The sequence below is a fragment of the Charadrius vociferus genome, unplaced genomic scaffold, assembly GCF_000708025.1.
Source record: "Charadrius vociferus isolate BGI_N301 unplaced genomic scaffold, ASM70802v2 scaffold231, whole genome shotgun sequence".
Lineage (NCBI taxonomy): Eukaryota > Metazoa > Chordata > Aves > Charadriiformes > Charadriidae > Charadrius > Charadrius vociferus.
In genome coordinates, this window is record NW_009647211.1 from 194,884 (window position 1) to 218,218 (window position 23,335).

At 43.3% G+C, this 23,335-nt stretch overlaps 1 protein-coding gene across 1 annotated transcript in view; it reads left to right on the plus strand.

Moving 5' to 3' along the window:
• Positions 1 to 1,674: 1,674 nt before the first annotated feature.
• The window catches only part of MUSK (muscle, skeletal, receptor tyrosine kinase), a 53,550-nt gene continuing 31,889 nt past the window's right edge, over positions 1,675 to 23,335 (plus strand). Inside the window, exons 1-5 of the mRNA XM_009895867.1 lie at positions 1,675 to 1,753; positions 6,008 to 6,134; positions 9,422 to 9,573; positions 10,986 to 11,113; positions 11,636 to 11,777. Of these exons, the coding sequence (XP_009894169.1) occupies positions 1,675 to 1,753; positions 6,008 to 6,134; positions 9,422 to 9,573; positions 10,986 to 11,113; positions 11,636 to 11,777 (628 nt within the window). The remainder of the gene's footprint in view (positions 1,754 to 6,007; positions 6,135 to 9,421; positions 9,574 to 10,985; positions 11,114 to 11,635; positions 11,778 to 23,335) is intronic.

The window sequence follows — 23,335 nt, forward strand, 5'->3', positions numbered from 1 at the left end:
CCATAAGTCAGGATTTCTATGTTCCCTGGTAGGATTATTGTTGTTTCATTGTTGTCTTGTTGTTTTGCTTTGTTGTTGTTGCTAGCTCCAGAATTCCTGGAAGATCTTTAGCACATGTTCGGTGAGCACTTCTGGCCTTTATTCATTTTCAGAGGAGCACTTGTCTGGGGATCTTTGCTCCTAATCAGCCATTGCATGTCCCCAAAGTAACATTGCCGTTATCACGCTATGCCAAACCATTGGGATTCACACACACATAGCTCTGGCCAGCTTTACTCCATTTGCTCCTTAGGGGAAACACTGCAGAACGATTTACGTTCATTGCAGAAATGACTGTTAAGAAGCGGTTGAAACTGAGAGGTTCAGCAAATAAAGGAAATTCCAGAGATCTCAAAGTACCTTTCACTGTGATATGTTATGACTGCACATTCTCTTTCCTCAAACCATGCCTTTTACTGCAAAGCTCACATCCTCTCTGCTGATAACATGATGTAAAGTATCTAGAGCCATGTTCCCAGGGCATCATTGTCAATTAGATTCTCCCCAGCCAATTATTCATCTTTTTATCTTCTGCTCATGCAGATGTTGCCCCCACATCAGCCTTTCCACAGTGGTAAGACTGATTGCAAATGCTCTTTATATAAATATTTACGCTGGAAAAACAGGCAGTACAAATGACTTGACATTTTTGAAAAAGATGATGTCATGTAGACCGCTGTGCTAAGACGGGGCAAGATGGAGTTAGTCAGGAGATTGCCTCAAGCCTGATGCTCTGCTAAGTCTTCCTAGAAAATGAGCTGCGTTTTTCAGTCTTTCACTTTAGGTGGAGACCTGGTGGATAATAAGCTGTTTCTGAGGGATTAATAATGTCAGTACCCACTAGTCTTATTTACCTACAGCAATGCCTCTACCCTTGCCCAAACTGCCTGGGCTGATGCTGATGTTGAAATGAAATCCTCCATTTCTCCCAGCGTATAACTGCTGCTCCCTCTGTGGGTATTCAGGTTTCTTTGGGGTCTGTTTCCAGGACAAGGCTCTGCTTTTTCAGCATGCTGCAACAGTTCTCAAACATTGACAAACTCCTTGGCAAAGAAGGGCACTTTCAGCCCCCAATGCCAACCTCTCCCGCTCCAGCAAATACATCTGTTAAGAAAAGAAATGCTATCAGCTGGGCAACAGGTGGTATATTGCAGCCAATCATGAAAGGTTATAATAAGACAGAAGGAACGCGTGTGTGAGAGAGAGACAAGAAAAAGTTAAAAAGAGGGGGACTAAGCTGAAGAAAAATCCAGCGGCAAGCATTTTTTCCCCTACTGCACTTACACAGTGCTGAAATAAAGGCCTGGTGACTTTGCAGTGCTGGTGTAGGGTACTGCTCTGGAAACGCGTTTGCCCATTGTACTCCTCTCTGTTTGCTTAGAAGGAATTCAGAAGGGATTTGCTTTCTCTTGTTTCACGAGCCCCACGCTTTCACACTGACCAAAGTGGATACGCACCAGCTGGCCACGTCCATCACCACCACCGGGTGGGAGAATTCCTGATTATACTTAGATCCTGCAGACCTCGCTCGGTCATTAACGGAGAAGCTCTGCTCGTGCACCGTTGTCAGAAATGCAGCCGGCCAGGAGCTCCGCACGCCTCGCCTGAAGGAGCCGGATGCCTCCTGGATCAAACATGAATGACCTGCTGAAGGTGCCCCTGGTGCACGTCCTCACCCTGGCAGCCCTCAGCTTGGCCGAGACGCTCCTGAAAGGTTTGCTTGGAGGGCTTTTGCCCTGCTCTGCTTCTGCCACTTGCTGAAGGAGGTTTTGCAAAGGGGAAGGTGTCTCTGGTAACGGTGGGGTGGGTGGTGCGGTAGCGTTGCCGGAAAGGACAAAAATACGCTGCTTTCGGTGGTAACTTCATTGCTTTTAGAACGATAGCAGTGAAAAGAATCTCATATTTGTGTCTGGGATTGAAGGTTCTTTGTCTAGGAAGAGCACATAGTCCTGTTGTAATGGGCAGGGGAGACGTTTGGGTTCAGCCTGGGTGGGATGGACATTTCTCATGTCAAAGGAAGCTTACAGGTTTTGATGGCTGGAAGCACCCATCACAGCAGACCCCAAGATTTGTGGTGTTCTGCATGCCTGTGTATGCTTATAAATACATAAAGCTCAAGGAAGTAATAAATAGCTATAATGTCTTTACAGATTGTGTATGTATAAATACAAATATGCATGGTTTGTACTACATAGAACATAAAAGTTATTATATGTTCTTCCTCTTTTGTGTGCACACATGCACATGGACACACGCACACATACTTTTAGCCAACTCAAGAACTGAAAAAAATCTGTTTAGAGAAGTCTTTGAGGTACAAAGTGCAACCGTGGTCTGCTGGACATACCGTCTGGTAACCCTGTGGACAAAAGATTTTCCTGCATCGTGACTGTCAGGAGCCATTCAAAGCATACCAGAAAATTTGCAGCTTCAGGAAAACAGAAAAAGACCTCAAGGAGGATGCCAGTATTCACCTGTTAGGCCTACATTGCTGCTCTTGCAGGGCTGTGCTCTTACCATTGTTAGTCAGGTTGGCCTTAAACTACAAAAGAAAAAAAAAAAAAGGTCTCTTTATAAAGAACTTTTGAAATAAAAATGTTAATTTTTTCCTAAGGCAGTAAAGTAAGTTGGTGAACCTGGGTCTTTTTGAAAGCTGTTGTAAGACGAGATTGGAGAGACAATTAAAAAATAAAAAGGAATGGGATGGATTTGTTTTTTTCCTGGTGGCACAGTGCAATGAAGAGATACACATCCTTTCCTAAAACATCATAGGTGGCTGAGTTGCCTTGCTCCCGAGAGAGGTTGAAATATGGCTACAGCTGAGCAGTGCCCTATAGAGGTTTTGCAGCATTAGCTTGAAACACCATTGAGCAGTTTTTGACCAAAGGATCTGCAGTATCTCCAGGTGTCTGCAATGCTGCAGGGGAGACCGGTGCTCTGTTTTCCGCTTTGTTTTGTTTGCCGGCCTTGTTTCGTTTCGAAAGTGTGAATCCAAAACCAAAGCCAAGCAATTTCGGAGCTTCTGGTGGTCTGGGGATAGAAGGGGATTTGGCTTTCTCATGGGCCCCGTGACCAGCCTTGGGTCATTTTGCTATCTCGGGAAACTACAGCTGACACCCACAAAACCGGCACCTGTGTGGTGTTACAGATATGTAAGTTAACTGATTTTCGGTGTTATTTAAAGCCACAGGGTTACCTAAAAAATGTCAGAGAGCCCCAACGGATGTGCATGGAAAGGCCTGGGGACATTTCTATATGCCGATAGAGATGTCCGTACATTGTGTGGATTTTATTTTGCTGCGTTAAAATCTGGTAAAGAAGGCATTGTAAGTTTTTATTGCTTTCCTGAGAAAACAGAGACTGACACCAACACCTGAGCTTTTTGGATGGCTCGTAGAAGCAGGCACCATCTCAGCCATTTTGGGGCTCTCTCTCCGCCTCATGACAAAATGGCGGCGTGCTCGCAGTCCCCTGCGCAGACACGCCGCGCGTCCTCCGGCATCCTGCCCTCTGCCCCTCACCCTGGCTGCAGGAGAGCTGCCTCCACCTCCTTGCTGGCCTGGCACTGAGTTTTAATTTCGGAAATGTAAAAAAGAGCATAAGAGAAAATGCTGCTGTTGTCCTGGTTGCTCTTCAAGGATGCTCTGGGGAGGCAGCTGTAAAAAAAAAGTCCCCTTTCTGCTTTTACTATGGGCAAAGTGCATTTTCTATGAGCATGGGGCTTGATTCTGCCCTAAGAGCTGTGTGTTGGCTTTTGGGAGGCACCACATCAGACCTTGGTGCTGGCTTTTAGGAGATGGCTGATCAGATCCCATGTAGGCAATATTGCTAAGGACAATTCTGTCATACGTTGAACTAAAGATATATCATGGAAGTACCTAACCGTTGCTAGTGAATTTATTTAATATATAAAACCGACATCCCTTGTTTGCCCAAAGAATAAGATACTGTCGTTACACATACTGGCTCTTGGTACAAATCTAACTTCATTCTTTGTGAAAATGGCCATCCTTATCGTGACAACACAGTTGTAAAACTGATTTCTTTCACTTTTGGTTACTGTAAAAATCTGCATTTCTCAGGGTTAAAAAGGCATCCTTCCAGACATCAAGGCATGCGGACAACAGCAATAAAAACATACTATATAAAATTAGATTGTAAAACTCCATTTCAGCCAGGCTTAATGCCATCAAAACCCAATAAACTCTTTCATGAAATAGCAATGTCGTCTTTGAAGTAGACAGGATAACCATCGGTGGAGGTTATTCTCCTCAGTCAACCTTCGGTAGCAGGGAAAGTTAGGCTTTGTGAAAATCTTCCACTCGGTTTCACTGGCATGGGATTCATCTGGGGTGCAATATGGATGATCGCTTCTACCTAGTGTACCCAAAATGACCAAAAAAATTGAAGCCTGATACAGTTTGAAGTAGTGATCTTAAACAATGAATCTGACACAGATGTGTCAACTAATGTTTAGTGAAGAAGTTTAGGTAATCTTTAGTGCTACCTTAAAACGGTGGCTTTAAGATCTTTTTATGTAAGTATAGTCACTACCAATCATTCAGTCTGCAGTCATATAATCTAGAAATATTATTGAGGCAGCTTCGTTCTAATGACATTTCAAAAGCTTTAGGATATTTACATAAACCTGATAGTGGAAGCCGACCGTTTCATCATCTAGCCTCATTCCAGCTGAACTCTAATGACATTCTAATTTTTACTCCCATGTAAATTGAAAAGGCATTAAGGTAAAGGTTTTCTTATTGTTCTCAGTCACTTAAATTGGAGCGTCTTGTATTTCCCCCCCTTTTTTTTTTAGTAGGGAGGGGTAAAATTGATGTAGATTATTTTTTGCTTGAGTTTAAATCTTACTGTACTGACGAGAGCCAGCAGATACAGTGTGGGCAGGATTTTCCTGTGAAAAGACACGCAGTGTCTGGCAGCGACAAACAGGAAGATTTCTGCATCCGCTGTACATTTTCAAGGTGGTGTTTCAGGGACATGGTATGAAACTAGTTCATCTCAGCACAGCTGTCAATGATATCCAGTCCAACAAATATTGGACGTGTCTCTCTCGCAGACATAGATTAAAAGTCATTCAAGCGTCTTTGGAGGCAATGGCTCCAACGCATACCATGCACAGGGAAAGTGATTCACTTGGCATATCCTTTGATCCCTTCCAGCCGTACTTCAAGTCTTTTACCAGGGCAATGGAAAATGTTTCTAAACATACATTCAAATAATGTATGGCGAAAGGTCTGTGATAATAAGCACCAGACACAGCTATTAGACTTCTAACCCTGGTGCTACTTGGTTAGAAAAAGTGAGAAAAAGAAAATGTGTGCTAGTCACCCCACAAATCTTGAAGACCTGAAGGACCTTTACATACCTGGATCTGAAAAATATAGTGCTATATAACAGTTTTGTTTTCTTTTTTAACAGATAAATAGTTGAGTGGAATGACTCCTTTATTAATGATGAAGAAGCCCAAATTTCATGCATTATGCATTAATAAAGAAGCACTGTGCCCACTTCAGGGGCTGGTCGGCTTGGCTTCATTTTGTATGCTGTTCCTTGCACTTCCAGCCCATGCAATGCCAGCGCGGTAGCAGGGGGACAGCCTCACCTCTGTCCTGGCTGTATGCCACCTCGTGCTGTGCACCTTGGGGGAGAGGAGGGTTAGAAAGAAGGGATGCATTGGACTTGCTTGGGTTGCCGTGTTTTGGACACTATAGAGAGAGCACAAGGGAAAATGCAAAACCTGCAGCAAACAGCAGAAGGCTGCAGCTGCAAATGCAGAGGGATGTGTGTTATGGTGAATGCAGGGAGGGTGTGCAAAGCACTTCTGCGCCGTGGAAAAAGCCATGGAGTGACCCTGCAGCTGCCTCCACCAAAGAGGTCTGGCAGGCTTCGTGCCTCTCTCCAGGAAGCACAGGGAGGTTTCCTCATTTTCTCTTCCTTCGTGCAGCTCCCTTGATCAGCACTCCTCTGGAAACTGTGGATGCACTGGTAGAGGATGTTGCCAAGTTTGTCTGCGTAGTGGAGTCATACCCTGAGCCGGAGATTACCTGGACGCGCAACAGCATTCCCATCAGGTAGGGAGCAGCCCCAGACCTCTCCAGCACCTTCTACCAAAACCATCAGTGCTTTCCTTCGTGGTAAAGGAGATATCTGGAAACATCCAAATCAGTCTATGGCAGGGAAGAGGGTGAGTGGCTGTAATTATATAGGAATCTGTGTTCCTCAGGGAGTGATGGGAGCACCTGGGGGAGCACTTTTGCAGCTTCACACACTTGAGCTTGGAGACAATTGGTTTCTGCTGCAAGGAACGCAAGGAGTTTACTCTCCAGCTTCAGACAATGCAATCTGCTCTGTTCCTCAGTTTATACATATATGATACTGTATAATATTTAAAAGGAGCACTGCCAGCCTTGTTGCCCGAGTGTCTGCAATGCACTTGGAAACTTTGCATGGAAAGGGTTGTGTCATGCCATTCTTGTTTGCTTCTCATTCTGGATCTGACCATAAGAAACTGGTTTCTCATTGTTGTGCAGTGTCAGACATTAGTCACCAGGTATCAAGGAGCTGCCAAAGAGAGGAGCCTTGGAAACATATTATGGAAGTTGCTGCCATTGCTTTAACTCTGTTGCTGTAGACAGGCTCTTGCAAAGTAAACTGTACTTGATCTTCCAACTCTGAAAACACATTATATCTGCTACATGGCTTCACATCAGTTTCTTATTCTAGATCATTATTAGCGACTCCCTCTGCAAGGAAAAATCACAGAACAGTCTCTGTGTAACACAGTTAAGGCCCATTCCCCACAAGAGATGATCATGTTAGGCAGATGTGGAACTGAAGCACTGTTCCTGCTATTGAGGTCAAGCATCCAAAGAGCCCTTGAACCACTCTCTCAGGAAACTCCAAATAAATCCACAGCAGAAGAAGGTCTTACTGGTTGGAAGACCATTTCAGAAAAGGAGAAAAGCAGAATGCTACACATATGCACGCTGGCTTTCAGAAATCTGTTTTTCATTGCCTGCAACAGAACCCCAGCAAACCCCCAGTCCTAACCCTCTGACCCTGGCCTTGTTTCAGGATGGAGGTCTGAATTTCCATGGATGTTATTTCCAAATCAGGTCACCTTTCTTCTAATGCCTTCCCCATCAGTGACATCATGTCTGAAAATCAAAGCTAGGGGAGGAAGCCATTCATGCAGGACCATGGAGATTACATGCCTTTCTTTTCCTACGGTCTTTAAAATTTCATTCCTTCTGTGTTCTAAGATCATATGAAAACCAGGTTGTTTCTCACCTCAGTCCCCACTTCCAGAAGCCCAACACACCTTTCTAAAAGCCATCCCACTCCGTCTGAGACACAGTGCCTTTTTCACAACAGTGACCAAAAAGGCAAATACTGATCAAAAAAGCTCTGCTGGTGAGGCCAGAGAGCCCAGGTGCTTCGTTCCTTTACTGGGACTTCTGAAGCAACATTAATAGCAGCAACTTTTTCACTTCCCAAAGCTGTGTTGACATTAATAGTCAACGCTGGTGGATACAAAAGCTCAGACCAAAGACAAGGAAATAGATAAGCTGAAAATATTTCTGTTACTTTCCAAAAACATGGATGCAAGTATTTCCACAATGGAAAAGGATCAGATTAGTGGACTTTCTTTTTTTTTTTTGCTGAAAAACCCCATACAAATTTATTTATGTGCCTCTCTGTGTGTATGTATCAAACTTCAAAGGGACTAGTTATTGCAAGCAATAAATATCAATTATTTTATTTACAAAATTTTCTTCCCTTGCCAAGGTCCCAGCATCCTGAACGGACGGCAAAGCTAACCTTCAGAACAAAACAGTATGTAAACATTCAGCTTCAATGGGAATAGTGCCAGGACAGAGGCTCTTGTCAGCAATAGTTCTGGAAGTGTCTTTCCTTTTGGCAGCAAAACTTGTGCAAGGAGACTGACAGGTGCCCTATGCCGAGTGAAATGATTACCTGCCCCACCTCCCAGGACAGGGCTGCCCATCGTGAGTCTTCCTCAGGGAAATAAGGGAATGGAGCCGGCATGTCTTTTACATGATGGATGAGTTCATTGTACTCTTTCTTCCCGGAGTGAAAAAGAGGAGGGAGATACAAGACTGAAAATAAAAAGGCTGTTGAGAGGAAATATGCGCCTGTAACACCATAAATGACACATTCAGATTACTCAGTGACTGCTGTACAATTTTTAATGGTAAAAGAAAAACCAGGATGTACTTAGGCATCAGGTATTTGTAATAGCTTTTTTTAGGAGCTATTTAGGAGACAATCTTCAGGTCAGATCCCTTTTGCTATTGTTTGTCAGAATCAAAGGCCATTTGCATTAAAGCGATTCCAAAAAGCATCAACGAAGGTTTGAAAATCAAACATGGAGAAATTTATGAAATGTTATGCAAATCTTGTTCCACTGAAGTTTTACCATATTTTTCCAGTTTTGCAATGAAAATAAGAGATCAGCCCTCTGCTTTCTCACTGCCTTTCTTTCTGTCTCTCCCTTGCTTTTGCACACATACATAAACACACGTGCGTGCGCACACACCCCATGCTCACACACGGGATTGGTCTTTGCTCCACAGACTTTGTTACAATATCCCATGCCTTTGTTGCTCCAACTTTAGGACTTTTCTTGACTTCTTTAAAGTCTCCAGATTAAACGTTGTTGTCATTAACCTATAGCTATCCTTGCATCCTTTAATCTTTAGATGGCTTCTTTTCTTCAGCACATTTCTTTCTTGTTTGTTGGGCTGTTCTTCCCCTTCTCCCCCCCCCCAACGCTTTTATAGTTTAAAAAAATAGACAAAACCACTTCTGGATACAGACACAAAAATACTTGGGTTTTGGTTTGCATCTTTTTCACAACAGCAAAAATCTTTCCATAACATTTTCTGTTCAGTAAAAGGTAACATTTTTTTAAAACTGAAGAAGTTTTCTTTAAAAAATTCAGCCAGTTCCAGTTCCTATATAGGTAGTCCCTCCCTTGCACTGTGTTATTGTACCTAAAACAGGACCCAGCTGGATGAGATTACTTGTGCTCATGCCTGTCCTTGGCTAGACAGAAACCCATGATACCTACTTACTTTAGCAATACCTGACTGAAGGGAGAATTGCCACCATGCTGGTGTCAGTCAGGAACTGCATGGTCTAGTGAAGACCACACCAAATCTTAAGGCTCAACTCAACTTTTTAAGTGCCTTCCCTTCTCTTTGCAGGTTGAAAATAAAAAGTATAACATATTGCCATTTGTTGTGCCGTCAGTGTTCTGCAGAGGCAGGTGCGATTCCCCCTCTCCATCCCCGGCTGTCCCCCTGCCCCTGACAATCTGTGCTGTGCCCTGCAGGCTGTTTGATACCCGGTACAGCATACAGAGGAATGGGCAGCTCCTGACCATTTTGAGTGTGGAGGACAGTGATGATGGGGTGTACTGCTGCACGGCGGATAATGGGGCTGGAGGGGCTGCGCAGAGCTGTGGAGCTCTCCAAGTGAAAATGCGTAAGTAGGCATGTAATTTCTTCCTGACACCATGTGAGTGGGTAATTGAGAACCTGAGTAGACTCCCAGGTATGGCCCCTGGGGGTCTGCGTTCAAGGCAGACCCCTGTTCCTGTGGTGCTGGGTGCAGTCCCTTGGGGCAGAGACATGGCATATTGGATCGTATCTTAACTAAAAGCAGTTGTGATTATTCACTTTGAATAACACATGCTCATTGGCATAGCAGAGGATAACAAACGATACTTTGAAGAACGCCCTTTGTACAAAACTTCATCAGTGCAGCACAATTTGATAGATTAGACCTCCAGAGCAATACTGCATAAATCCCTTGTGAATTTTAAACATAAGATTTCACTAATCAGATTTATGCCTGAGGATGGCAAAAGCATGTAAATGCTGTTCAGATGTTCTTAATAGCAATCTTGAAAGGTCTGGAGCACCGTGGTGTAAACCTCACCATCCCATGTGGAGGGCAGAGGACTGGTTGTTGCAAAGGGCTATATATGTTCTGAGCTCTGTTAAGCTGAACTCACATGGCTGCAGTTATTTACACAAACACTTAAAAGGGCAGCTGAGATACATCCTGGCTAAAGCATCTGTTCATAGGAAAGGATTTGTTTGTGCTAATGAGCATGACCCTCCAGGTCTGGTAATTCTGGGGCTCTCCAGCACCCCGGTTGCCTGCAGGTGTGGGCCAGAAGGTGACGGTCTCTGAAGGTTGTTTTTCTGCTGGTTCAGTATTGTGCAAGGGAAGCAAAACTTCAGATCTCCCAAAACACTAAGATGAAGATATTTTTTACTCCCAGCTCAGAGTAAGCCAAGCCATGTTTTTCTTTGAGTAAAATGAATTAAAATTTGTCCCATATTAACTTTAAGGGAGTTTGACTGTTTTTTTTCTTTAAGGATCCTTTCCTCTTTTTACTAACATAGTTATAAATCCTTCAGCTAGGGAGATTAATTGAGTTTACATGCCCTTCTTGTTGAGCTAGAGACAAGCCTGGGTTAAAACTATTTCAAAACCAACTCACTCCAGATGGAGCTTTCACACAAGACACTGTTTATTCAGTGAAGAATGTCAAAACCTGGAATGCAAACGTTCTTCAATATTGGAAATACTCTTATCTGGATTTGGATTTTAGCCCAAGCCCTAATTCAAATGACTGTCAAACTCCACTTCTGAAAATAAATAACTATGCAAGTTAGGTGCTTTTGTGCCCATAAACCGAAACTCTAAATGCTGTACATAAGAAAGTTTTTTTCATTCCAAGGCAGCTCCTGACCTACTCAGACCACTCTATCTTTCAGCAATGTACAGAAAAAGCAGCAGAGATTTTGCTGTCATTTCTGAACTTGTCCTTTTCTAGTACTCTTAGCCTCAGTTTCAAATTTAATTTTTGACTTTTAAAAATATAGGACCCAGAATAACCCGACCACCTATAAATGTGGAAATAATAGAAGGGTTAAAGGCTGTTCTTCCATGCACTACAATGGGGAATCCAAAACCTTCTGTTTCATGGATCAAAGGAGAAACAGTTGTAAAGGTGAGTAGAGAACGAAATTTAAGTAATGTTAACTATTCACTAAAGGTACTATGTTAAAATACTAGCATCAATTATGGCATTTGTAAATTCCAGTTGCTAGGAAGCAAGCATTTGGAAAATCCAGGGCTCATCTCATAAATGTCTACATCTGCAATAATTCTGCCTATAAACCAAACATTCTCTGTGTATCTATATTTTATATTATATATATTTATTACTAGTAACCATAGCCAAATGCTGCTGAATGCACTCTGAGTGTTCTCATAAATAAGAGCTACTGAGCTGCTCAGCTAAGATTCATGGCTCTTTTGCAGCTATAATTCACTGATCTGCAAAAAAAGGGACAGGTGAGTGTGTCATGACAATGCTGAGCCGGAAGAACTGGCCCCAAATCCCTCAGCTGTAAGACAACGCAAATAATTTTGAGGCGTGTAAGCCCAATCTTTGCCAGTGGGTATATGGCACTGCTTGTGTGCAGCCTGCACGTAGAGCCCTCACCTCAATCCCTCCTTCTTCTGGCAGGAGAATGCTCGCATTGCTGTCCTTGATTCAGGGAATTTAAGGATCCACAATGTTCAGAGAGAAGACGCAGGACAATACCGATGTGTAGCCAAGAACAGCTTGGGCACGGCCTATTCGAAGCCCGCAACGGTGGTAGTGGAAGGTGAGTAACCCTTGCACCGGGCTCCAGGTTCACATGCTAGCTCCTTGTGCGTACCTCGGTAGCTTGAATTAACCCGAAGTATGACATTAATGTCGACAAAAACATCCTAGGGCAAACCAAACATCCTCTCTACCAAAAAGGCAGAAGAAGGGAAAGGAAAGGAAAGCAGAGTAAGAAAGTTTGTCCCACACCTGCTCCTGTTGCTGGCTGATGGTGAAAGGGATGGTCTGTGGAAGGTCCTTGTCCATGGCTGATGAGGCTCTGGTGGGGTATTTGTCTGAGAAAGGACTCCCACAGATGTTTTCCCTTCTGACTGATGCTTTTCAAGGTGCCAGCTTGTTTCTTGTTTGAAAAGTCCCACCAGATCCGTGAGTTACACACTATGGCTTGTGGAGATGGACAAGTAGAAAGCTGATGGCCCCGGGAACTTGCTGCAAAGAGCCTGACCAGAGAGAGCTGCAGTTGCAAACAGTGAAGCATTTTGCAGCATTATGTATATATCTTTCTCCCTTTCCTCTGAGTTTCCATCTGAGTTGCTTGATTCTTCAGGTAAACAGAGCTTTTCTCTTTGAGGACTTGAACATTTTCTGCCCACTAAACCAAACACCGAATTGATTTTTCAGTTTCTGCTCTTTATGCCCTCAGTGTCTGTCTTGTATTTACAGAAGGTGTTTGCTTTGTGGTATAAATCATCACTAGTTTCAGAGTGCTGAGACTAGTGGACTGCAGGGGAACCCAAATGTAGGCAATGAAGCAGTCAATATTCCCGAATCCTATAAGAGAAGTTGGGTTAAGCAAGGTTTTGTGGAGTGGGAAGAGAGATGGCTGACTCAGTAGATGAACTAATTTTTGTATCTTATTCAGAATGACTGTACTGCAGAAAGTGGAGAAGAGTGTCCACTTGCCTAGGAAGCTTGTTGTAAAGATTGTTTTAGGTTACATCTGGCCTGGGACTGTCAGAGGCTACTTAGGGTGCAATCCCATTTCTAAGAGGACCATTGACTTTCTTCTGGGAGCAGGATCAGGTGTATCAGATCCAACTACAAGGATGTAGGTCTGTAGTTTCCCCCCAAAACACATTATTTTTTCAGGGTTTTTTTTGTTGTTTGTTTTTTGGTTTTGATTTTAATATTTACACGTATAGGCTTCAAGGATGTTAGAAATTCCTTAAATAGCTGTAAAACAGGGAGGAAGCTATTCCTAATCTAGATTCAGAGCTGCACTACTCCTGAGCTAAAAGTGATGAGGCAAACTCAAGACACTTGGATATGCCTGTAAACAGCTTGGGTCCTGGGTTTTGGTTTGGCCCCATCATTGAGACAGTGGCCAAAGGCTTGTCAAGAATTAACTGTGAATGGCAAATACTTGGTGCCATGCATACAACCCCTACCGGCCCCCCTGGCCTCCCCCCGCCACGTTTTATGCTGAAGGTCCTGAGGCACTGGGATTGCTATGGATCTCCCAGAGCCAGTTAGGGAATCTAAAAATGGGCTGGAACCGCACCAAAATCTGGGGTGCTAAGGTTGATATCTTGTTTTGTCCCTGTCTCCAGAGCAATGCAGCCGTTTGTTAATTCAAGGAATGGCAAAATAATCCACAAATATCCTACTACCAAAGGAGAGCCTGTGTGTGCTCTTTTTAAAACGAGGAAGATTACTTCTTAATTAATCAATGGGAGCTCAGTGCTCCCACACAAACTATCCCCTCATGTTCCATTCATGTGTTGGGTGAACAAAGCAATGCTGTTCTCCAGGCTGGCCTTGGTTTCTATGGTAGGGCACCCATATAATATACCTCGTTTCAGGCTGCCACCCAAACTAGACCAATACTTGTTTGTTTAGTTTTTTAGCTTCCAAAATCCAAAGGTAATAATCCTGACTGCAGTTTGCTGTGTATACAGATCCCTTCACCTCTCAGTATTTTGAATTAATTCTCATGGATATTTAGCATACATACATATGCACATACCTGTGTATGCACACAGGTATGGGCACACACATGCACCCCCCTCATGCACCTCATTATTATTATTTTTAGTATCCCTCCCCTTGTACCCCTCTTACCCTCTTAGTACCAGCTTTTTAAAATAACTCCAAGTAAATAATAATCTAAAATTACTCAATGCAGGAAAATCACACTTCAGTCAGTCTTCTTGGAGCATTCACTACGTTCAGAAAACTTAGGAAAATAGGCTGTTTGTAGCTTCTCTGTAATGACACTACAAAATTTTTCCTAAATCTTCATGCTACCATTCACTGGCATTAGTAAACTGCATAGTGTGGCTTAATATTAAAATAAAATGACTAAGCATGGCTGGTTAACTATGAATATTTAATCCTGAAGCAAATGCCTATTCAAAGACCAGTGCAAATATTTATGCCTAGCTAAATCTAGATCAGGCGGGTCCTGATTTCTGAAAGAGGTTTCTAATTTTCTGTTGAGCGCTTCCATTTTAATGAGTTCAGCATTAGTCCTGCAATTAGTTTCAGGCACGGTTCAAAATGCAGAGTTATCTAACTTCTTGAAAGATTGACCCTCCGCCTCCTGTATGTAGTCAGGCTCCTTAACACATTTAAGGTCAGGCATGTGCTTAAATGACTTGCTGAAGCTCGGCTCAGAAACTACAGCAAGTCTTAAATATGTAAAATTATCTACGATGGATCCAATCATTCAAACTGATTATAATCTTGGCGCAAGCATTTACACCACTGAGGTGCCTCACAGTCCTACTTCTTGTCTTATTTCAGCAGTCCGGGGTAAAACAGTTTGAAAAGTGCTGCTATTTTGATTTTCCAAATATTTTTTCTCCGTTTCTTGTTGGCTTTTCTCACCATTTATAATACTTGCCTCTATTTATTACTTTCAAAGCACAGCTTTAGTATTTTTAAAGCCTTATTATTTTTAAAGCAAAGCTGAAATAACTTGAGCAACAATTTTAGATGAATATTCAGGTGCAGTTCTTGTCAGGAAAAAGAAAGCAGGCTACGTCTTTCTTAGTGGAATGGATTTTTCAGTTGTTCCTGATTTTCAGCAGTGAATGGAAGGAAGGCGATGAGGATCTTCTGTGTGCTTCCCCCATCATGGACTGGTCCCTAGCCAGCACAGCCTGATTCCTCTCCCAGGGCGTGTTTCAGGCACCAGAGTTCAGGTGATGAACTAGGAACTCTAATCAGTTAATGAGCTTTAGTGTCCAGAACCGGCTCAGGATTTTAATTACAAGGGTTGAAAAAAGCCTGTCCTTTTGGACTGTGTTTTTCCCCAAGTTTGGGACAAACCTACATGGATTTGGACATGTGATGGTGAAACAGATTCTCTCCTTAAAAGGCATAATCCATTAGGGGTGGAAACGTGATCACAGCTGACCTGACTGCTGGGTCTGTGGGAAGAGACAGCATCTCCATCAGGAATCGTGCCGAGCCCACAGACAGTACTGCCCTCACCAAAAGGCTGCACGGGGTGCCTGGAGGCTGTCAGGAAGAGAAGCAGAGCATGGGGCATCCCCTTAATTTGACACAAGGGAGCAGGCACAGGAGATGAGCGATGGGGAAAGGACATAAGAGGCAAGAGTTGGCCAAGAGACCCAATTGCACACTAATTTTACAACCTTGGCCGTTTGCCAAGAAATGTGTTTTTAATTTCCTGGAGACAACATTTCTGACCTGCAGTTTTGTATTCATTTTCTATCATCTTAAGCATTTTGCTAACTAGCTGTTTAATTGCTACATTATCAGTTTTGATAATGAACACTTCTGCTAACCCTATAAGAGAAGAGCATTTACATACTCAGTGAAGCAGTACCTTGCCAAAAAGTTTATACAAATTTCCTGTCGATTGCTGTACTGACGCCCAAAGTGAATCTGTGGCTGAAAAGTTCCTGGGTGAATCCAAGATTCAGGAGTATGGTGGAATAGAAGCATTTGCTGGCTTACCTGATCGGCAGTGCACACAGATGTCTGAAGGCTGAAGTTTATTGACAAGATGTTGGCTGAGATGGCTAAGATGTTCCATCCAGTTTTACCTGAAGATCACTTCTTTGGAAATAACAGGAGAGCAGCTATTGCCTTCAGTAATGTTAAGAGTTGTCCTCAAGTGCAAAAAATTCCCATTGACGTCAGTGAAAGTTGAGGGCAGGGTATAGAGTTTTAGGCTGTGCCAAGAATGCATTTCTTGGCCCTTGTATGAGCATTTGAAATCTGTAGGGTTTGCATGATAGGCAGCGTTAGCGAGACATTCATCTGTTTTTTCCTTCATGTTTTGGACAGCTGTTTATGTAACATAGGCTGTAGAACAGGAGGAATTTTGGTTTTCATTGCTATTTGCAGTGACATTGATCTGATCCATTAATAGGACCAGTTCAGCAAAAGCTATGCAAGAGCTCATCAGGTTCAGATTCTGGGCCTGCTGCCTAAAACTGTGCACCCTCTGCGGTCCCCATGGCTTGACATGTGTAACAATGCTATTCTCCATACCCCATTATGTATAAATTGTATGACATTGAAAGAATAAATTTAAAGCCATGAGCTCTTGCCTGGTGAGAGGCATGGGAATATTTCTGTTACAATTGTGCTGGCTAATAGGTTTTGTTTTGTTTTTTTTTTTTTTAATATGCAAAATCAGTTCCACTGGATGGTTTTGCTTTAATCTCTTGCTGTCTTTTTAGACGTGGTGCTTATAGGCAATATGGAAAGTACAAACAACTCCTGTACCAAATAAGAAGTGTCTATTGCAAGATAGCAGTAAAGCAACACATTTCACGATGACTTACAGGCTTGATCGCCTGACCTGGGCTCTGTGTTCTGCCAGAGTTTTTTATTCTGTTTTGGGTAATGTCTTGCTCTCTCCTTGGAGGAAGGAATGTGCCACCTTATGAACTGGTAGAATGGTCTCCTGTCCTATATGTTCTTCATTCTTCAAAGCAAAAAAGTAAAAAAAGAAATCGAAAAGTTGACCATGAATTGCTTACAGGTCAGAAGTAACAGCTGTTTACAGATGAAGCATAAAGCTATAAACGGCATGTTTCTTTATCAGCCTTATTTTTAGCTTCAACTATGGAAAGAGCATTTTCTGGAAATGAATGGAGTTATTGCCATTAAAATGTATGAAGTGTTGTGGTGGATTAGGCATTACCAGAACTGAAGGTAGAAAGTTCTCCTGAGAGGTGTCCTTCCATTCCAACAGAAGCACATGCGTGGAAGTCCTCTGCTGTGGGAAGACAGTCTGAATTGTCTACCGCGTTTTTTAGCCTTGTGTACCAGTACTTTGTGTGCAGAACTCCTGAAAAAAAAGTTTTTATTTCCCTGGGAATGAAGAACAATCTTCCTGTTGTGCCTTTCTAGGTATTGCACCCAGCCAGTGAAACCTCTGATGTTCCCAGTTTGCAGAGTGATGCATTTTTAATCTTGATCAAGAAAGAGAAAGGCCATGGACTGTAACGTGAAAGGAAAGAGTACACAGACGGTCCTGTTGGTTGTGCACTGAGTTAGATGCACCTCCATCTTGTGTTCTACATGAAGTTAAGCTCGATCTCCAGCCTGTGGCACCAGAGAGTTGTGGAATTCAGGAGTTTGGGAGTATGGTGTGCGATAAGGTTTAGTTTCGAAGTCATCACTGTACAAAAGCATGTCTAGAAACTAGCAATCGTAAATCTGTCAGGAAACAAACAAACAAACAAATTTGCTAGGACAAATGCTGGAAGATCTAGAGTGCTCACCAAGAAACTAACTGGATTCTCCATTGTTTTAATAACATTTTTGGATCAAATCTTCTCTGCAGTTTCCAATTGGCTGAACGGGGCACTGGTTGAGGGCTACTGATCCTATCTTTATCCAGGCAGTTTCATTCATCCCTCTGTTGGAGTGTTACTGCTCCGCTTCCTCCTGTGCTACTATATGACAGCACACGAAGCAAACAAATTAAAAAAAGGGAAAATGCAACACTCCTTACGCTCCCCTGAGTTAGACATTGTTTGTTTTTGCGTTCCAACTCTGGTAGATAGAAGTCTTTTCCTGCCCACAGTTTATTGCTTATTACTAGCTACTAAAATAATACCCTGCCACAGGCCACAAAAATGTTCCCCTATAAGCCACTTGTGAGAACTGCTTTAGCCTTAAAAATAGGAAGGTTTTCCTTGGAGAATCATCCCTTCAGAGGGATGGATCTGCCAGGACATGGGTAGATTCAGTCTATGTTTTTGATTTTGATTTTTTTAAAACATTTTGCCTAATTCTTGGTGGCAGTGAGGGCACAGCAGGCTAGATGACAATAGAAAGCAGTGCCTTGCTATCTGGTTAACAGACTATGCCCATGAAGTGTAACGCACTAGCTTCCTTCAGCTGTTTTGTCGACCTCCTATGTAGCCTTGGGACAAATCTGCATCACAGATAAATCAAAAGACAAGAAAGTCACACCATAATTCAAGTAACAAGAATGAAAGCATGTGTTTAGTCCAGTTTAATCTATCAATTTGGATGGACGACATTCCAGAGATGGGCCCTATTTCACATGAAAACTGACTCCAGATGTGCCATCCAGAAAGTTTTCTACAGTTTTGTGTCAACACGTCTATACTTGGCGTAGACAGCATAGGAAAGGGAGATGCCAAGAGACCACCAAAGCAGCCAGTCAGCACTGTTAGCCTGACTCTTGCCACCTTGTCCATAGATCAGCTATCCACAGGAAATCTGAATTTTTGTCTGTGCCATCTTCTGAGGTAGGATGTTTTGGGTGAGATTGATTGCCAAACAGCAGACTGACAAGGAAGCTTGCAGTTCTGCATTTAAGTGCTCGTAAAGATTTCCTCAGGGAAATTCTGGTACTGACACTGAGGAAGAATTTTTGGCTCTGCTATGAGCAGAGGCAGAAACCCTGGGAAAGGATTGCCTTCCCTGTACACAGTGATGCTGGTGTACGTACCTGCTGGCAGTGTCCTATGGCAGTAAATGGTGAAAGCTGCAGTTTAATGCTAAAAATTCCACAAGGTTTAGGGGGAGGAAGCATTATAAGGAAAGAAAATAGTACTGGGCTTGCCTGTAATTACACCAAAGTAATTGACAGGCCTCAGCAGGGTGGCATGGGTGTAACTGAAATCCCAGAATATCTCATTAAATCTCCTCCTACCTACTGCGTTCACCATAGTCATCCTGAGGTTCTCAGATGCTGCAGATATGACCGTAGCCCTAATTACAGGGTAACAGGGCAAGCTGCAGGAGAAAGAAAACAGCCCCAGACCTTCAGCAAACGAACAAAGAAACGGGAGCTATTCAGTTTATTCCCGAGGCTTGCTTTGCTGTGACAGAGGCATGAGGTGCATCCTGACTTTGAGTAATTGTCATGGGGTGGCTTCCTGCACTGAGGAGATGCAAAGCAGGCCTCCTGGGAGCATGAGGTTTCTGACAAGGCACACACAGCAATTCTTTAATGGGCATTTAAGCTTGCTGTTTTCTTTTGCAAAAACCTCTTTCCTCTAACAAAGAGTTTGGAAAAGCACTTAAAAAAATGTATGAATTTCTCACATCATTGCATGAATTGTGGTTTTAAGAAAAAAAAGTAGATATTATGGACAAAATCCCTCCGGCCCACAAACTGTGTCGGGCAGCTAGGTAGCATGTGCTTCCTGCACAAAAGTCGAGGATAGAGAATATCCATAGCTATCAGATAAAGGGGGCCAGAGCAAACTGAGACAACTATCCTGAAGTGACTACCTTTTCACATGGAGAATCCAAGATAGAGCTGGGGCTGAAAATATAGAAAGGAGGGTTTTGAAGGCAACCTGGAAATTTTAGAGAATCTATTTGAAAGAACAGTTTGGTAAGTTGTCTGTGGACCATTACCATTTTTCTGAGGCTGATGCCTTCTATGTCCCAAGGAACCCTTCCATCTTTCTCATTCAGGTAGCCTTGGTGGAGGTGAAAGCCTCACTCTTATTTTCCACCGTAACTGACTCTTCCAAACTGTACAACTCTAGATTTTACTTCTGGCACTAATGCCAGTTCTAGTGTCACACAATATTTCTAGAGTCTGTGTGCCTATACCATGGAACAGAAAGTATCTACTGTTGTACTGCTGTGTGTAGGAATGGCCCCCTCACATTTCTGAAATTGAATGCAGCCCCAGGCAACACCTCCCAGAAAGGGTATCTCAAAGTAGAAGTTGAGAATAGGGAATGAAGGTGGATCTCTGTATTATGAGGTACTAACGGAGTTTTCAGTGTTGAAAACCAAGCACGCATGGGGGATAAGGTGAACAGGGAACAGGGTACCAGCTATCACCCCAAAACAAGAAACATCCTACCAGCTGCTGCTAGCAGCACTTTAAAATAGATGAAAAGAAGTATTTTTCACATGGCATGTAATTAAACTTATGGCACTGTTGTTACCCATTGGTGGAAACCAGATGACAGGATGCTGCAGGGCTTATCTCAGTTTTGGGTATCCCAGGGATTCCCCATAATTGCCTGATCCATTCCTGAAAGTGGGAGAGAGGGAGACTTGTGTACAGCTGTGGAGATTTCAGTATGTGCAGGCAGACTGGTCTTGATGGGTTGTGATCATGACTGGAATGAACAAAAGAGTTGCTCTTTGACTCAGGAGACTGGGAACTTTTTCTCCAGTCTCACATGCAGTAATGGGTGATGGGAGAGTTAAATAACACATGGTGTGTCTCCGTACTGTAGAAAAGCTAGAGCATGGGGAGGTTCAGAAGGGTCTTTCCTTCAAAGAAACCAAACACATATACAAGACCAGTACTGACATGAAAAGAATTTCCTTATTCATTTCCTTGGGAAGTAATTTGAACACGTTATCCTCGCCTGTCCTTGAATCTGGTGTTTGCTCTGTATATAGAAATGAACACTTGTACAGAACAGGTTTTATATAGTTACACAGGATATAAGCTATCTATTTACATTTTACTCCTGGTTATTATAGCTTTGCATATTTGCAAGGTCTGCTTTTAGGATTCCAGAGCCATCTACATGCGACGCAGTGTCTTTCACAGCCACAAAGTTCCTGTGCCGGCTGCTGCGTTTATCATAATATGAGTCCTTCTGCTGATGCAAATTGACCTACCATCCATGAATCTTGGAGCTCACCCTAGAATTAGGGTACCTTGGAAAGCTATTGCCTCGCTAAGAAAAACTTGCTTTGATATTAGACACCGGAGCTTAGAATCTGAAGGCATACGCTTGAGGATGGAGATGATGTGGTTTTCTCCATCTCACTTCCACAGTGATGTTGAGATCTTCCAGCCGCAGGCTGCGGGCTGAGTGTCCATGTATTGCTGTGCTGTCTGGCCTGTGCTGCATGAAGTGTCAGAACTCCTGCAAGCCCCAAACCACCGAAATCATGTCTCAGGAGCCAGAAGAGGTTGGAGATTTTGAGCTTTTGTACGAAACACTGATATTTCAAATGCATTGGGGGGGTTCTCCTCCCAGATTACCATAACCAGGTGAGGGGCAGACAGATGATGAAGCGCTGCTTGCTTACAGCGCTTGTGCAGCATGCTCTTCTGAGGCCCACATCTAGCAGTGCTGTCGAGAAATAATACAGTGGTTGTGTGCATTTTCTACTGCATTCATAGATTTTTTTTTTCCTTTGATAATCTGTATACACGTGGTTCTCTGGCAATAAGCAGGTTTGGACAGGGATTAAATAAAATTAGGTAAGCAAGTTGATAGAGATAAGTGGAAGTGTCTCATATCACCTTTGCCTGTGGCATTTTGCTCCTCTTTGTGACTACTTGGTAGGCTTGCAAAAAGAAAAATATTGCAGTTTTGATAAGAAATACTCAGAGATCAAAGTGAAATTGACCTTGCAGTTATCTTGGGTTTTAGTTATTAATCCAGCAGTTTTGGAAGGGGCTGGGAGGGTGACAGCACACCTTGATCTGTGGCAAAGGTACGTGAGCTGTTCCCATATGGAGATGTGTGGAAAGCCATGCGCAGAGCCCATCGGAGCTGTTGCCAGAGGAGCTTCTGACTGTGCTTACTGAAGAATTTGTTTGTTCTCCAAGCTGTGGGAGATTTGGTCCCACCGTGTTCAGCTGCGGAGACTGCCTTGCTTGTTCAGCCCTGTCTCCCGGCATGTGGTTAGCTGGTGCACGCAGCTCGGCGTGGCTGCCTCTGCGATCGCTGATCCATGAGCATGATGTGCGGCCTGTTCTAAGCCTTGGTATTTCAGGAATTGTTGGGATTTTACACCGTTTAATACGAAATGTCAGAAAACGCAATGGCTGCAGCTTTCTATGTGTTTATAAACGTATTTGTCAGACCTCCCTCATCTCTCACCATTACCTCTCCTTGACTGTCTGATTTGGACTTGTCAGGAAGAGTGAATGGATGTGAGATGAATGAATCTGAATGGGGATTTAGACGACTGGACTTCTCACTGGCAAAAGATTGCAAACGCATTGGCACAACTTTATGGTTCTTTAGAGCATATAGGTGGCAAGCATAAATGATTTTTTACGGATTAGTAAGCAAAGTCCAAGCTCGGAGAACTCCTCTGTAGAGAAGGAGTCATTTCAATCTGTCACGCTTCAGGTATGAAAGAGCTACGTAAACACTGGCAAATACAAGCAAAAAAATGCTTGCGGTTTAGCTCCTAAATGTTTACACGTGAATAGTACACAGCACAAAGGCTTTGCCATGATATTTATATCAGGAAAGTTTCCTAGGCGCTGTGTAGCTTACCAATTCCCCCAGCAATGTAGACACATCAGTTCTCAACACAGCACCGGCTGTAACAGAGGAAAATGCCCGTTGCACGTAGGAGCTGTGTTTTGCAGCTCAGCTGGAACAAAATTTCAGTGCAAGACCTGGCCCTAATCACCCAAAAGGCCAATTTTCATGATAAAAGCAAAATATTCAGGGAAAGTGGAGCAGGTTGAGATACCCAATCTGGCAGGATGGACACGCCAAGTCTGGATCATGTGTTAGACTGGGCTGAGACTGCGGTGGGAAGGGACCGTGCACCCACTGTCACCAGGTGGTTGCTAACACAAGTTTAGCTCTCAGTGGCCTTATCTTGGTTTGAACTATCAGGTATTCTTCACAGTATGCCCGGACTAGCAACAAGCTCTTGGACAGGAATACATGTGGATGTTGACAGGGTGGGTTAATTCACGTACATCGGCAAATGTTGCTCGTGTTCTCTGAAAGTCAAGGTTCACCAAAGCTAGTGGATGGTCTGGAAAACAATAAACCCACCCCAAAACCAGTGCTTGACTGGGTTTGGTGCATCAAAGCCAGCATTAAAGCTTATAAAACTCCGCCTAAAAGGGGGCATCCTCCTGCAGCGGGTTTTCTGTGAGCTCTGGGTATCACTTTGTCCTTTGCTGAAAGCAGCAGCGTGGCCCCAGGCCACCCAGGTGGCTGCCTGGATTCGAGTGGCCCAATCCAGCTTGCTTTAACAAAAAAAAACAGGCCTTACCCCGTCAGGGGGCAGGCATCTGCCAGGAGAGCAGGATTGGGCCCCAAACCCTGGAAATGAAACAAAGCTTAGTCAAAGGCGATGAGAAAACAAAGTCACCTGGAAAGAGTTAGCCATTCAAACTCGGGGGGG